This window comes from Scophthalmus maximus, chromosome 11 (assembly GCF_022379125.1).
Source record: "Scophthalmus maximus strain ysfricsl-2021 chromosome 11, ASM2237912v1, whole genome shotgun sequence".
Taxonomy (NCBI): domain Eukaryota; kingdom Metazoa; phylum Chordata; class Actinopteri; order Pleuronectiformes; family Scophthalmidae; genus Scophthalmus; species Scophthalmus maximus.
Window position 1 is genome coordinate 16,676,407 of NC_061525.1, and position 15,725 is coordinate 16,692,131.

At 41.3% G+C, this 15,725-nt stretch overlaps 1 protein-coding gene across 2 annotated transcripts in view; it reads right to left on the reverse strand.

Annotated features, from left to right (window-relative positions):
• Window positions 1–3,313: 3,313 nt before the first annotated feature.
• Window positions 3,314–15,725, reverse strand: part of grm5b (glutamate receptor, metabotropic 5b) — a 56,400-nt gene continuing 43,988 nt past the window's right edge. For both annotated transcript variants that reach the window (XM_035623624.2, XM_035623626.2), the window contains 3 exons: window positions 15,332–15,514; window positions 14,442–14,608; window positions 3,314–12,526 (listed from right to left, as the gene is read on the reverse strand). In XM_035623624.2, the coding sequence (XP_035479517.1) occupies window positions 11,443–12,526; window positions 14,442–14,608; window positions 15,332–15,514 (1,434 nt within the window). In that variant the 3' untranslated portion in view covers window positions 3,314–11,442. The remainder of the gene's footprint in view (window positions 12,527–14,441; window positions 14,609–15,331; window positions 15,515–15,725) is intronic.

The following is a 15,725-nucleotide window of genomic DNA, read 5'->3' on the forward strand; positions in this document are numbered from 1 at the left end:
CACATTTGAGAAGCTGGAACAGACAATATTTGGTATTTTTGCAACAACAAAAAAATTACATTTCAGCATTAGATTACATTCAGATACTGTGTAGTACATTTGCATGTGAACGGTGCAGTACGTGCATATGCATAAGGATGCCTGCATTTCCCTTCTTTGTATTCACTGCACAGTTCCTCCTCCTTGAAGCAGCAGCAGCTGCTAGAACATGATCAACCATGTATTTGTTAAAAGCTTTGCGATACATTTGTGCAAACTCTGAATGACTTGTTGAACTTAATACGAATGTTATAACAATGGTAATTCATGAAACCGTTTCCTCCGGTCCACAGTTGGTTGAGTCATGTTCATGCTGTTAAATACGTGATGAACATCTGTGAATATATGCTGCCTCTCATTTGCACTGTAGGTTTTATTAACAAACTGTGTGAAAGACATTAGGCTCCTTATGTTGCTAGTGTCACCTGGAAATCACTTTAGCTGTTTCAGGGCAAATTCGGCTGGAAAAAATCTAACTAATTTGGCATTGATTTAAATATCATGTCCTAGTTACACTTGATGGGGGAATTTCAAGAATGGGCTTTATTGGTAGGGGGGCCTTAAAGAGACAGGAGCTAGAAGCAAGTGTTTCAGACAGATGCTGAAATGAGGAGCTTTATGAGCATAATATGTCTCCTTTAATTTTTACATTCATACCTGTAAGGGTGCTGTGAAAAAATGTCTGTTGGTAAGATTTAAAAACATAGACCGGTGGAAACATAACCTTAGACAATTAGAAACGTACGGTTCCTAGGTGCACTGCAGTGCAATGTTAGTTCTGCTCGGCAGAACTAACATTGCTGCCTTGTTCAGTGCTTTGTTACCAACATTAATCAGCCCAAAAAAGAAAAAGGATGCAAGAGGGAAGCATTTCATTAGGTCGGAGGTGTGGGTGGAGCCACTCGATCACAGAGTGGGGTAGGCCGTTCGACGCCCTGTGGTATCAACGTTACATCCTTTACATTTAAATTAAGTCCTCTGAAGTGGCTTCACGGTCAATTACCTCAGCACACACCTACACACAAAAGAACAGAGCGCAGTGGAATGAGATGTTTTCCCCTTCCTCATACATATGCTCATGCCCACACATGCATATACTATGCATATACACACGCAGCAAATGTATATGTCCATGCACGTGCATGCACAGCCTAACACGCACTGTTGACCACATGCTGCTATTACACCCCTTGCCCACACAGACTTTATATACAGGGCTGACTACACTTCACCCACAACACTAATTACCGTCAATGTATATTGTGTGACCCTGAATGAGGATTACATGTTGTATTTTCTGCTTTTATTGTGTTCTTTATTGTTTATTTATTCTTCTTTATTTCAATTTTAAATCAAATATAATCTCCTTGATGTTCCGATCTGAGCAAAGAAGAGAAAATTTGGGGAATTTCGAGCAGTTGACACTATAACATGATACCATCATATAGATTCATTTTAAGACATCAGAGATCATGGGGTCTCCAAGTGTTCATGTTCCTTTTATGTTCCCTGAAATATGCCAAGTGAAGCTGTATTTATAGGTGAGGATATTATGGTATGTTGAATGTTGTACGAGTACGACGATTTTGGAAAATACATTCATTTTCTTGCCCTAAGCTAAGCTTAGCATAAAGACTGCCTGCCAGTATGTCTAGTTCAACAACAATAAACTGTACTTTTAATAGATTTTTTGTTCTCTGAGGTTCATTTATAGTCTTTCACCGATTTCTGCACATTTTCTTCAGAACCAATATTATTGATTAGTCACTGAAAAACACCAATCGATCATTAAAAATGGTTATTTAAAGCTGAGATGCAAAGTTGCCTATGGTCGTCTTTGAGCATTAAATCAATACATATTACACACACGTGAACAACCCACAGGAGACTATTGAAGCAGACATCGATGAAGTCATGATACTTGAATAAATCCAAGAATGACAGAGCACAACTGATGAATTTTTATTGGGAATGTCGCTGGTCAAATTACCTTTACTCTCAATGACGACCCAATTTCTACACGATTGTCCAGTTTTTATTAATCCGCCTTTTCTTGTATTCCCGCCATTTGCTTATTGCCTTTTCATTCTTTCCAATTACTTGAGCAGTAGTGGTAGCAGCAGAAGTGAATTGAATTGGGGAGACCAAGAGGAGATAGGGAGAGGAAATGAAGGAAGGCAGTGTAATTTCATTGTATTGACCTGTAGAGTATGGCCTCAGTTAAACAAATGAAATGTTTTTCGGGGGGAACTGATTCATCTGTGGCTGTTAGTGGCTGTCTTCACTCTCTCACGACTGCCATGTCACTGTGACATTGAAGGAGATGAAAGGGAAAGCAGATATAACATGTAGGAGCTGTCGACCAGTTTCCGCTGACAGGGTTTGATGACATGTAAGCTGTGATGAGCGGCTGTGACTCAGGAGATAGAGGAGAGGGTCGTCCACTACCCAGAATGTTGACGGTTCGATCCCTGGCTGGGGGTGAATGTGCCTTGTGCTGTCAAAGCGCTTTGGTTAGATGGTAAGAATACAAAAGTACTATATACTGTAAATACAGTCCATTTACCAGCTAAAACTATGGATTTTTCCACCATTATATTTAATTAAAACATTAAAGACTGGTGACTCCATACTCGCAACTTGATTGGGGTTTTGTTTTAATTTCCAATCTTTTTTCTCTCCAACGTTTGGATGGTTGCTGGTTATCGGGATCTTTGTGAATACATGTAATCAAATGATGCCGTGTAAAAACAGTGTGGAGCCAATGAATGTTCCATGAATGCATTGTGACGTGCAGAGTCTGAAGCACAGCCCGAATTCACGAGTAGGGATAGAGTTTCAACTTCTCATGTCTTAGGTTTTAACAATGTCTATGATACGTAACTACAGAATGACAGAGAGACTATTGTAACCCTTTAAGATGATACTGGCAGCAAGTTTAGCCATTTCAGCTGTTCATTTTAAACCTCTCAACTGTGAGGAAAGACGGAAATAATTGTAGAGGATACACAACCGAAAGAAATACGAAAATAGATCCTAGGTATGTTGCCTTCATCTGCACCGTCAGCCACGTTCAATGTCCACTCTGAGAGGACGCTTTTAAGCGATGAGCACTGGTCTGGTCTGTGCGTGGTCAAAGATGGATTGATGTTCTTTATATTCCTTTTTACAGTGTGTATTGAATAGTTGTGATTTATTATAATGACTGACTGAAAAACACAAAAAAGACGAGGAGATCAGTTTTTTTAAAATAATGATTTTTAAATAATGATTCAAAGGTACTTTGTAGTACACTACCACAATGATTTATCAATGGCAAAACAAATAATAAAAAGCAAAACTCTTTTTTGTTTGATAGCTTTTTTTCCCTACTCTGCACCATATCCCATCTGCTCTCTGGCTCCACAGCCCTGCTGTAGGGTGGTCCCACCCACGGAGGCTCCCAGAAACATCAAGTTACATCCCAGTAAGAAAAAAAACATGAAGAGAAGCATGTCATGGTGAAGAGCTGGAAGTTAGAGATAATGAATGCCCTGTGACTTTTCTTTTTCCCCACTTTCAGTCAGCTTCTCCAGCTCTCTCTTGGTGGTGACATTTAGAAATCCACCTGATGATGCCAAAGTGCAGTGGCAGCACCGCGCTCCACCAAAAGATTTAACTCATGTGTTCCCTCACCCAACACACTTACGAAATCTCAGAGCAACTTTTCTTGTATGTGGTTGTGTGGCAACCGATAACTACCTCTTACTTCTAGTGCTTCCTTTTTGCAAAGGCTTGCGGTTCCTCGCAGATCCCATTAATACAGTACATCTTCACTTCCTGCCACGCATCTCATCTTTGTCCCTCAGATCTTGCCACTTATGAGGAAAAGCAAGACTAAGATGGAGTAACAAAAGAATCTGAGAAGCATAGTATTTCCAAAAAGGAGGCACGTGACAACGATAGACAAAGATACGAAATATTAAGCATAGTTGTTTTGAATCAAACTTTTATCATTTTCCATTTGCAGGCTGATTCTTTCAGTCAAACTAGATAATCAAGTTATATTTTTCTAGTTATATTAAAATAATATATTTATTTTCTTCAGTGTACAGCTCCCGGACCAGAGAAGAGACTAGAGAAGGGCCTTTGTGGGCTTCACCCGGGGCCAATTTGGAATGAGGAGATGAAGATTCATTAATTGGTAGATGAGAAGAACTCTGTTTGGCCGAAACTGCTCTCATTCTCACTGCCAGGTCTGTTGGGAGCCTCCAAAAAGCCTGTGAACGAGGTCCCCATAGTCTCAGCGACGAGCAATTTGGATGCCAGCACAATTTGAAAGCAATAAATTTACACCAAACCTTTCAGCTTCTAATCCCCAAGGCTGGCTTGAGGATTATTTGTGCAGCTGATTGTATCTGATCATAAAATCTGCCTGAATGAGACACTTACAAACATTTACATTTCTCAAACAGCTAGAACCATATATTCTCACATTTCACACTTTACAAAGCTGAGTGAAAGTATCTCGTAGATACTGTAATCAAATATCCAAAATATAAACCACCTTCCATTATCACACCGATATATAGCATCAGATTACATTCTACAGTTCAGAACATCAGAAAAACAAAACAACAAAGCTTTAAAAAATAAAAAATAAAAATCCATATCCATTACAAATAATTCACAATCAAATGTTCCTGAGGGTGGATAAGCACTACAAGGTTTCCTTTGATATACCTAAGCCATCTTTTTCATATTTTCAAGATGTTGGCACTGTTAAAATGAATTAAAAATGACCATCTAGTCATTTCTCCAGTTTAATCAACTTTGTGCAGTGTTTATCCACCCTAACTAAGAAACCTGCAGCAGTACCTGAAATAAAAAAAAGATGACAGAAAGTTGGCACTGAGTGGAGGAGCTAATGATAACAACAGATGGATGAGACACAGCTGGAGGCCGGGATGCATTGCAGTCTAAGTCTGACTTTGTTGTTATATTTTTAAATAGACATTTATAATAAATTTGAAATTTAGTAATAGTAATTTTCTGCTTCTGAGTTAATAAATACTTCTGAATTGAAAAATATATTACATTCTACACTCTATGTATGGAATTCAACTCATTCCACGTCCTTTTGATTATGTTTATGGAAACTAATCATCATTTTCTTCTTCTCCAAATGAAGCCCGAGGTAGCCGCTCCGACGAGCGGCACTGAATTAAAGTTTTGATAATACTGCGTTGTAGAGAGATTGGAACACAACACAGGGACTTCATTTATATGCAGATGAGCTGCCTTTGTCGAGAATAAGTGCAATTAGTTATTTTTGGCTCAGATCGTCCACCTCAGTGTTGCAGAAAAACACAAAACATGAACGTTTGCTTACCAGCTTGTTAAATGACACTAATACAGAATCCATCTTGAGCATCTCAAGTGAGCAGTGAGAATGTAAACATCACTTCTATAATCAACATTCATCTCCTTATTGATATTGCTAACGCTCTACTGTCAAACACTTTACTGAAAGAATCTCATCAGAATTTAAAGCAGGGGTATTAATCATATTTGTGTTTGTGTCCACAGCTGTTCTCCAAACAGGATGGTCCTCATGTGAAGATTATGGTGTTTTCTCTGATATCCATGAGGCCAGGTCAGGATAACTCTGTGTCATATGGTGTTATATCACAGGTCAGTGTGGTTTAATTCGCTCACCAATAGAAACAAATGATGAGCTTGTTTATCTAATTATATTTCACAAACCATCATTGCACAACACTGAAAATTCTGCAACTTGCCCGATGTGCATGTGAAACAATAACATCCTACAAAAACCTGCTTAATAAGTTAATTCACCGTCTCATAAATCCTGAAGTCAAATACATATGTACACAATCTCCCCTCTAACTAATATTCAATATAATACAGAATCTAAGTTCTTATAATGCGACACCACCTCCTCTATATATGACCTAACCCGACTACCTAAATTTGATCTTACTCTTATTGGCTGATCAAACAATTACATATTAAACACACATCTGGTTTACTCTTGTTATAAAAAGCAACATTCAAATCAGCAACTTCGGACAAACTTGCAAAAATAGTGGTGACATTTTTTTTTCCGTGAGACATCTAGTTGTCATGCTCCTCCGGGGCCTTGGGTTTCATTCAGCCAGGTGTAGCAAAAGTGAATTCATCCAAGCCCCCATTTAATACTCAGGACACATCTAAACGCCATTAGTGCATCATGAAAATGCCAGCTGTCAGGTAGTTTTAGAGTAAAAAGTTTTGAAGTCTTTAATAGTGCTGGATATTTTCGCAAAGACATCACTACCAGTTCATATTGATACTTAATCAAATTTCCTGTTAGGGTTGGGTTTCATTAGGATTTCATCGGTACTGCTCATCGGTTTCTTTCGATTGGTGTGGAGGAAAAAGACAAAACAAAGAATGGAATTAACACGAATGTGAAGTGACTCAATGCTCGGCAGGAAGAGGGAAGACGGGCTAGTTTATTTTAGCCTCACAAATACTCAACACCTCTTGTGATTCACTTATTCCAATAACACTGTTAAAAGGTAAGAAACTGTTATATCGACCAAATAACACTCACAAAGGGGTGAGTTCACCATGACACATTATTTGTAATGAATATGTGACAGAATGTCAGAGCAAACATGCTGTCGTTTTGTGTTCTGTATCAAATCAGGCAGGACAGTGGCAGATGCTGCTCCGAGTGCAAAACTGACAATAACCTAAATTAATGATGTTTGTGATCTTATACTCTGTTGATTTTCTGCCTCTATAGACAAGTCAGGTTAAAGACTGATTAAAGACTGGTTAAAGCTGAAACTATTCCTATTTTCATTCAAAAATAAATGACCTTGGGTGGTTTTCTTCCGATCATCAGATAAACATGCTGGATTAAAAGCATTTTTTTGAGCGCAGGGATTATCAATCCAATTCTTTAGAGTGCATTTACAAAAATAAAGGGAGCCAACAGCGCTTTGGGTCAACATCATCTGGAGATCTTCTTCCCGGTGAGCATAAGATTTTGCTCATCATCATTAAAAATAACAATCATCATCATCATAATCGTCATGTTTTGGCTGGAATATGAAGGGAAATCAGAGCTCACCCCAGATTACTATGAGTGGTATCTTTTTGTGATCCTTGAGGTAGGGCTAAAATGTGGGCTGATGTTATTAATGCAGATGTCTCCCAGTTTTTCAGCAAAATGTCCCTTTTGCATTACTACTTCATTTCAGGGAAATGATGAGAAAATCCCAGGTTCACCTGATGTACAAAAAAACCCCAAAACTAAAGAGACTGGGTTCAAAATCAAGATGTTGTTTTTTCTTTAAAATACTACTACAGATTCATTTTCATCACACTGAGGTTCAGTGATTTAATTAGTCAATACCTGCATTAGTTTTAATGCTAAATATACACGTTTCTCTGATATGATCATTTGCATTTGTGCTAATTGTCCTTCAGTTAATAATAATAATAACCATGCTACCCTCTTATAACCTGTCCTGGCCATGTCCTTTTAATGTCTCTGTCGTTTGTTCTCTTTGACGTGTGATTTCTATGTGAGAAGATGTCACAGAACTGAGCCCTTCAAGAGAATAGGATAGCGAGCAGGAGATGTTCAGCGCTGATCCTGTGTTTTTCTGCAGAGGCAGCACACAACTGTCGAGAGCCTCGCCCAAGGGGGGGGGGGGGGGGGGGGGGGGGCTGATAACAAACAGCTGAAGTGCTGAAGCAAGCTCCCAGCACGTTGTAAACACTACCAGTGACAGCAGCACATAAACCGGCTCCTCCTCACCAACATTTCAACAATGGCACTGGTTAGTTTCTTGACAATTAGTCAGCGCCCAGATGAGCACAATTAGATAAGTGGATGTAGAGGTATTGATGCACAGAAAACACTTCAAACTTATGACCAACCTTTCTCGTTTCATGCCTTTTCGCTTGTAGATTCTCAATCTATCATAAAAAAAATTCCCTATACTATTACCGAAGACGTTGATTGTGCGTATACACTATTTTTCTTTTTTTTACATTTGGGACCAAAGAAGAAGTTCACATTCTTGCTTTATGCTGCAGAGACCAACAATACAACATTCGCAGTGTCTACCTGTCTATTCATGGCAAGCACAAATCATCTCGTCTACTATCGCACACTGCACCTCTGCTTTCAGATTAGACCATTTAGATCGGAGACTGAATCGGGAATAAAAGCTGGAACAAAAGTGGAACTACGGGCCCGAAATAAGAAGATTGGAAAAATAAGGAATCCCACCTTTGTGGCAGCTAGAAAACAATAACTATCTCCTTTTCATTGAATATATATTTAGAAAAATGCAAAGAGAAAATGTTCTGATCTGTCCACATTGTCCTTTTCTGTTGCCCACCCGTGTTATTCTTTTTCAGAGGGATGAAAAAGCATAACAATCTAAAACATTGTTTGTGATTCAAGAAACCCCTCAGATGTGCACCTTATATACGTATATGGACAATATTGCTTTTACACAGGAAAATGTGGAATAATTATATAGAAAATATCCAAAACAATAGAAACAGTTTTACAGTTACATTTTTTTTTATCAAACAATGTATTTACCCACAAGCTAGTAAACTAGATCCTCTCTAACCCCTTTGGCACAATAATCATATTAATCATTATTATATTGTTGAATTACAAGACATTTGAATAGGAATGGTCACTCACACATTCAGAGTAGTTACACAGTTTCTGTAGTCGTAACACATATTGGTACTGTATGTTATAACATAGTTCAAAAACATCTTTTTTATTTTCTCACCTATAAATTAATGTACTTTCATCTGAAATCAAACAGAACTGTCTTTGCATGCCCTTATTATTTACAGAATCACTTTCTCTGAGTTTGTTCTTGCTGGCTACTGTAGAGCAGAAATACTATACTCAAAAAAAAGAGAGGAAAAAATGAATTCAGACCATGGAGATCAATAAAACACAAGCAACATTCTGTCGTGATACCAACAGTCAAATTATCCTTGATTAAGTTCGATACACCTATCCATGTTTTTGCTGCAGGTAATATTCCTCATATAAAATGTCTACAAAGTTTGTTTTGTGTATCACAACCTTCCGACTTTAGATTTCATGTGTTGTTGTTTTTCTGTACTGAGTGTTTGCCACTGTGACACAAGGCCAAGGTCCCATTTCTCAAAAGCATCTTAGTGAATGCATTCATCGGCACATTTCATATCCCAGCACTGCTCAGAGTACTTTCAAATGCTGTTAGTGTTGGCACATCTATGCACAATATTCCATTTCAAGGCATATGCTTTTACCTACATAGTCAAATTTTAGGTTTTGCACAGTTTGCAAGTTCAGTTCTGTTCATACATCTGCACAGTCTTACTGGAATATCAGGTTGTATTTTGGCCTGAAATAGATTTTTTAATCTAATACTAGACTAGCAATTCTCTTCATATAAACCAAACTGTGTTTCCTTTATAAAGCATTTGTATCCCAAAAGGCTTTGCCAAATATCTTTGAGAGAAAAGTTACCACCCCGATTACATTCACTTCCAAACATTTTTTTTCCCAAATCAATGTAATATCAGATTAGGATAAGCAATAGATCGGTATTTTGGCAATTTGCTGATTTGGCTTCCTTGCTGAGCGTGACATGAAGATAGAGAACACTCTATCCATTCAAAATGAAGCTACAGCCAGCAGCCAGCTAGATTGGCATTGATGCTGGAGGTTAAAGTTACGAGCCCGGCTCTGTCAAATCTGCCTGGCAGAGTTCACTAAAGCTGTTTTCACACATGAACTCCAGATTTGATCCAGAAAGATTTTGCCTTTGCAACACGTGACAAACGCAGCAGGGGTTTGTCCGAGTTACACCACAAGGGACATTTCTGGATCATTCTGTGACATCTTGGCAGAGAATGCAGGAGGCAGGACATGACAATAATATTTTTTCTTTACAGTCATCAACATGCCAAGCCTCTTCGCGAAAGGTTCCTGCTGAATTCTCACATGAAAGATTTTAAGAGTGGTATCCATCTTCTCATCTAGGTCTCAGCGAGGAAATTTCGAATGTGGAATTATTCATTTAAGCCAACGCAACGTGGGTAATTTTATATGTCCACTCATATCACCTATGCGACAGATGACCCTAGTCGGGGCAGAGGCGGTTCTCTCCCAGCGTTATACTATCAATCTAACATGAGAGATGATTGTGATTCCAATTAATCCCATTCAAACAACCCTTCTTTCATGAAACCTGCTGACAAACAGGAGAAAATGTCAGGACTGGGATCCAGCTAAGCCTTACATAATCTCTGTCAAATGTCACACACCAACAGTAAGCTTTGAGGTCAGATTTCTTCCACTAATGCACCTTTACAAAGACTTCATGACTCGGCCGTTCATAGTGAAACAAGGCCAGGTCTCGTCAATCCCTCCCCTCCCTCTTTCTCAAGTCACAGATATAGAGAGGTACAAAAGGTTTGGTCCCGACGGCTTCAGGAATCATGTAGAAAATATATACATTCAAACTTTTGAAGGAAACGCACTGGAAGAGTAGAAAATACTGAAATACTGGCAAGGAAAAAGAAAGCAGCAAGAGAAAGAGGGACAGTGGAAAAGAAAGCTATGTGGAGGGGGACACAGACCGGGGAGCTGAATGAATCAAAAGATGCTTTTGTGAGAAAGTTCTTCGGAGTAACATACAGACTGGTATGTTAACGCAATGCACTTTTGTCAGAAGCATGTTGGATTTTATCATCGGAGAAAAATCCATAACCTCTCATATATTTACACATTTTTCCCTTATAGTGTGTGTGTGTGTGTGAGCAGATATACATGTGCCCTTGATAACCTCTATTGAGTCCGTACACGCTTGAGGAGACTTACCTCATCAAAGCTGTAATGTTGCCTTCACCTCCCTTAACAACCCCTTAAAACCGCTCTCTTAACTAAGATATAGCAAAAACACACTGATGTACACGCACGCACACAAATACACGTGCACACACATTTCACAGTCTCTAATTAGTGTATAGCCATGTTACCTTAAGGCCACTACCCAAACCTAAATGATCCGTAGCTCTAGACCTTTGAGAAAGATTTGTGGCTTTACAGACGCAAATCGACTGCAAAGTCATACCGGCTAGTTCTGCAGCTCTTTACGCCCGACTTGTGAGAGACAGCGCTGAGAAAACAGGACGTGGGAAAGCTTCTTATACTTGCATCTCACTGCGAACATGTAAACACAAACACAGCTTGGTGCATTCGCCAGTCAGCCCACCGTGACTCCTTTACTTCAGGTCTTCACCCCATGTAGGAACTCATGGATCTCAGTCTCTTTTCGGGTGCTCCTCTTCACCTAGGCATTTTCTGAACTTGCCGTCTCACAGTGAGGAGGAACTCTGGCTGTAGTTTCTGAGTGTGAGTCTGCTAAACCTGGGCGAAGGTGGAGATGGGGGAGGATGGGAGGGGACTGGGGGGAGACACAGATCTCTCTCTGAGACAGGGGAGCCACTGCCGGATGCCAGAGAGTCGCGGAAGGGCGACGGAGGAGTCAAAGCAATAAGCTCCTCTTCCAGCTCCGCCCTCCTCAGAGGGGAGTCGGACAGGCAGCTGACCAGGCCCCCTCGCATGGGTGAGAGTGAGGGGGAGGTCTGGGGGTGAGGAGGCGGCAGTGGGTACGGTGAATGAGGCATAGGGTGGGCGAGGCAGCCACCCCGCCCCCCAAAACTGGACTCAACAGGGGGGAGGGGCTGGACATCAGCATAGGTGGTGAGGGTCGGGGGCATCGGGAGTTCACGGGGCAAAAGATATGGGTCGGCGGGGTGAGGAGAGGGAGGTGTGTGTTTGTTTGTGTGCGAGTGAGTCGGCGAGGGCAAGAGCATCATGCTGTTGAGCTCCGTGATGTTGGCGGTGAAGCGGTTTACCACGCAGCTGATCTGATCCATCAGTGAACTCTGGGCCACCCCTGGGTGATCATCCACCACGACCAGACGACCGTCACTCCCAGCGACTGAGCCGCTGCTGGCAGGACCACAACTGCTGCCGCTGCCGCCGCTGCAGATGCTGCTCGGGTACTTTGGAATACCAGTCATCTGAGGCTCCTCCCCTAAACCTGCCCCCAGTCTCTGGCTGACTGTGCTGATTGGCGAAGGTGTCTGTGGCTGGTATGTGATCGAGTAGCGCTCCTCTAGCTCAGAGAGCTCGTACAGGGTCTTGGCCGGGCCGACGTCATGGCCCGGATGGGTGGGCAGGGAGGACATGGACGGCAGGGACGGCAGGGGAACATGCGGCGGAAGGTGTCCCCCTCCACAGTACCGTTCCTCAGAGGTTTTAGAGAAGGGCTTGATGACGGCAGTCTGATTGTTCTCCTTCCTCTTGATGTGGAAGGACAGCCGCTGCCACAGGTGGTTGCCACGTGAACTGCTGCGCTCCGTCTGCGCCCAAGATACTGATTTGCCGTTGGAGCTGGAGAGCCGGACGGAAGTGGCAGGAAAGAGAGAGAAGAAGAGGAGGTTGTTTTTAGTGAATTCAGGTAATTAATTAGGTGTGGAAAAAGAAACCACACTTCTGGTAACAGACCGTATAAATGTGACAGTACAAACACTTCACACTATATGCATTTCAAATTTAGATGAGATATACAATTGCAAGCATGAACTATTAGTTTGCAAAATGTTACTTTTGTTCCGTGTTATCTCCCTGTTCATTTTCAAAAATAAAAATGCTGTTGCAAAGCAAATAAACACATTTTTTAGAGCAAATCAAAAAACAGTCAAAAAGAACCAAAACTGCAACCGTAACAAAACCATTACAAAAACAGTGCCTGTTCTTTATTAGTCCAATTTGTTATCCAAGATGAGCAATGTCATTTAATAGATACAAACATATTCAATTGGAGCACTGACTCAACTGCAGAAAATCAGATGGACTTGAAGTGCTGAGGAATTTCATCACAATAAATGTTCTGCTCTATTTTTCCCCGGCCAGTTTGTTCTTAATTTTTCTTCGTCACGTCTCTCATCCTCTTTCCATTTCTTCTTCTCAATTTTTTCCCTGACTCTTTCCTCCGACTTTCCACTTCTCATCAGTCACAGCACTCTGTGTTCTTTCTTCCTCTTATCCTTTTGTCAGGTTAATTAGTGTGATTAATCTATAGTGGAACTTATGATTAAACCTCACACCGCTGTGGCTGGGGGTGAAGAGTACTAAAATCACCTACACAGACACACGACACGTCCACACAAACACGTATCCACATGCCGCAGATGTCGACCTGCGACATGCACAGTGACATGATCTGCTCTTTAAATCCCGTGGTAAGAGTCTCCCACAGAAGGTTTTAGAGCGAGCCAGACCTGACAGAAACACATGTTGCACGGTGCTCGATTGATCTATCTTATATGTATCGCGTCCAGCTCTAAGGATGATTTCAACTACTGGTGAAGCACCAAGCACTCTTCAGTAATTCCAACATTTGGTTCAAACCGTCCGTCAAATGTGACTTTCTTTTTTTAAGAGGTCTGTCGGTTTCCTGTCTGTCTGTGTCTGTAAAGTGACAGCATCTAAAAGGCAACAGCTTCCAGCCCTGCACTGAGCAGATAGACAGCCCGGCCAATTACCACCACCCACGGAGGCAGGTAGGACGGTAGGGAGTGAGGAATAAAAGAAACACTGATGAAAGATGGAAACACTCTTGACATTTTCTCATAAGAGCGTGATTGAAATCTCGCTTGCCAGGCGGGCTGAGCTGAAGTTACCTGCTGACAGACAGAAATGCGTTCTCGTCCCTTTTCTCCCATTTCATTCTGGGCTAGCGAGTGTGCATCACTCCCTTTGTATCCTTTGATCGGTTCCTTGTCACAGCAGATGACTTGTGGATGGCCTTAAGCTGGGCCTGAAAGCCATTACGTCAATTCTCATACAATTCCTTAAGCGTCTTCCTCTCTTTCTTCTCCATCGCTTCTGCTCCCCATCTCTCTGTCCATTCAGACCATCCACTTTCTCCTCAGGTTTCTCCTTATACCCTGCCCTCCCACAGTCTCTCTCATTTGCCACGTCGCCATTAGGCAATTGTCTGCAGTTCATGTTAAGGTCAGGAGAACAGTCAGGCAGACCCGCGGGAGATCAGAGAATCAATCTGTCCAAGAGCGCACACGCACACGCGCACGCACGCACACACACACACACACACACACACACACACACACACACACACACACACACAAACGCACACACACACACACACAATAAATAGTCTGAGTGGGGCCATTACATAAATGGTCCCTTGGACTGTAACTGAGGAGTAACCTGGCATTAACCTGGCCAAGGAGTCTCTAGTGTACACACACAAACACACACACACACACACACACACACGTACCTGAGTGTCTCTCCAGTTGAGCCTCTGCGTTTCCACAGGTTAACCAGACTAGAGGAGCGGCTGGCAGCTGAGGAGGATTTGCCATCACCCACGTGCATGCGCACCACTGTGCTCGTGGTAAAGGCACTGCGCACGTTACGCTCTGGTTTGGCTAAAATGATGTACACCTGACACAAAATAAAACACAAAATAGGTTTTTTAACAATCGCCAAACCTTTTTTCTTTTTTTTTAAGGGCCACTTACTTCAATCATGTAAAGACCTGCCCTTTAACAAATGTTCTTTCCAGAGGAAATGTAGAAATATAATGAGCATACAATTCTGAAAAGAGGCAGCAGCTAATTGTTTTCATTGATTGCGTTTCTTTTGAAGCTCCACGGGAAAATCTAGCAATTGGTGTGAAAGTGGGAGAAACCTGAATACATGATGATAATTCAAAGGGGGTTTCCACTTCAATGCAAGGCATTAGGTGAGATTCAATTTGTGCTGTTTCCAATTATTTATTCCAAAACTAAAGCACTCACTTTACAACTGCAGTGCAAAGCCGTCCATGATCAGAAGGAAGAAATATTTTAGGAAGCTTTATCGTCACGTGATATTTCACACACACACACACACACACACACACACATACACACACACACACACACACACACATCAAAACAAACTGTAAGCATCATGTACTAGTGCCGTTGCTCTGGTTACCTGCAGGCTAATATACCTCGTGCCCTGATTTAGAATGAAAAATGTGAAATGTGTGAGGTTTCCGAAACATACACAATTAATGGCCACCTGATGAGCATCCCAAAAATATTTTTTTTGCGGCTTAAGGCAGAAACTCAAGTGCTACGCAGAAACTGGGTTGTTGTTTTTTCCGAGCTCCAGCCTTACCTTGGGTACAAACATGCAGCACAGAGCCACGGTGGCACTGAGGCTGACACTGAAGCACATGGTGATAATTTTGTAGTTGGACCCAAAGTAGATGGGTACAAAGGCCAGCCAGATAATACAGGTGGTGTACATGGTGAAGGCAATGTACTTAGCCTCATTGAAATTAGCTGGGACGTTGCGGGTCTTGAAGAGAGAGACAAAAGAAAGAGAGGAAGACAAAGTGTGAGCAATATTCAAGCATTTTCAATCTGTTGCAGATTTTTTTTCTGTGTATTCAACCATAAATTATTGCAAGTATTAAACCATGAACAAAAGGAAGAAAAAAAACTTTGATTGCACAAAACACTGCCAACCAATTACATTTGCATCACAGTTTGTGACATTATATGCAAGT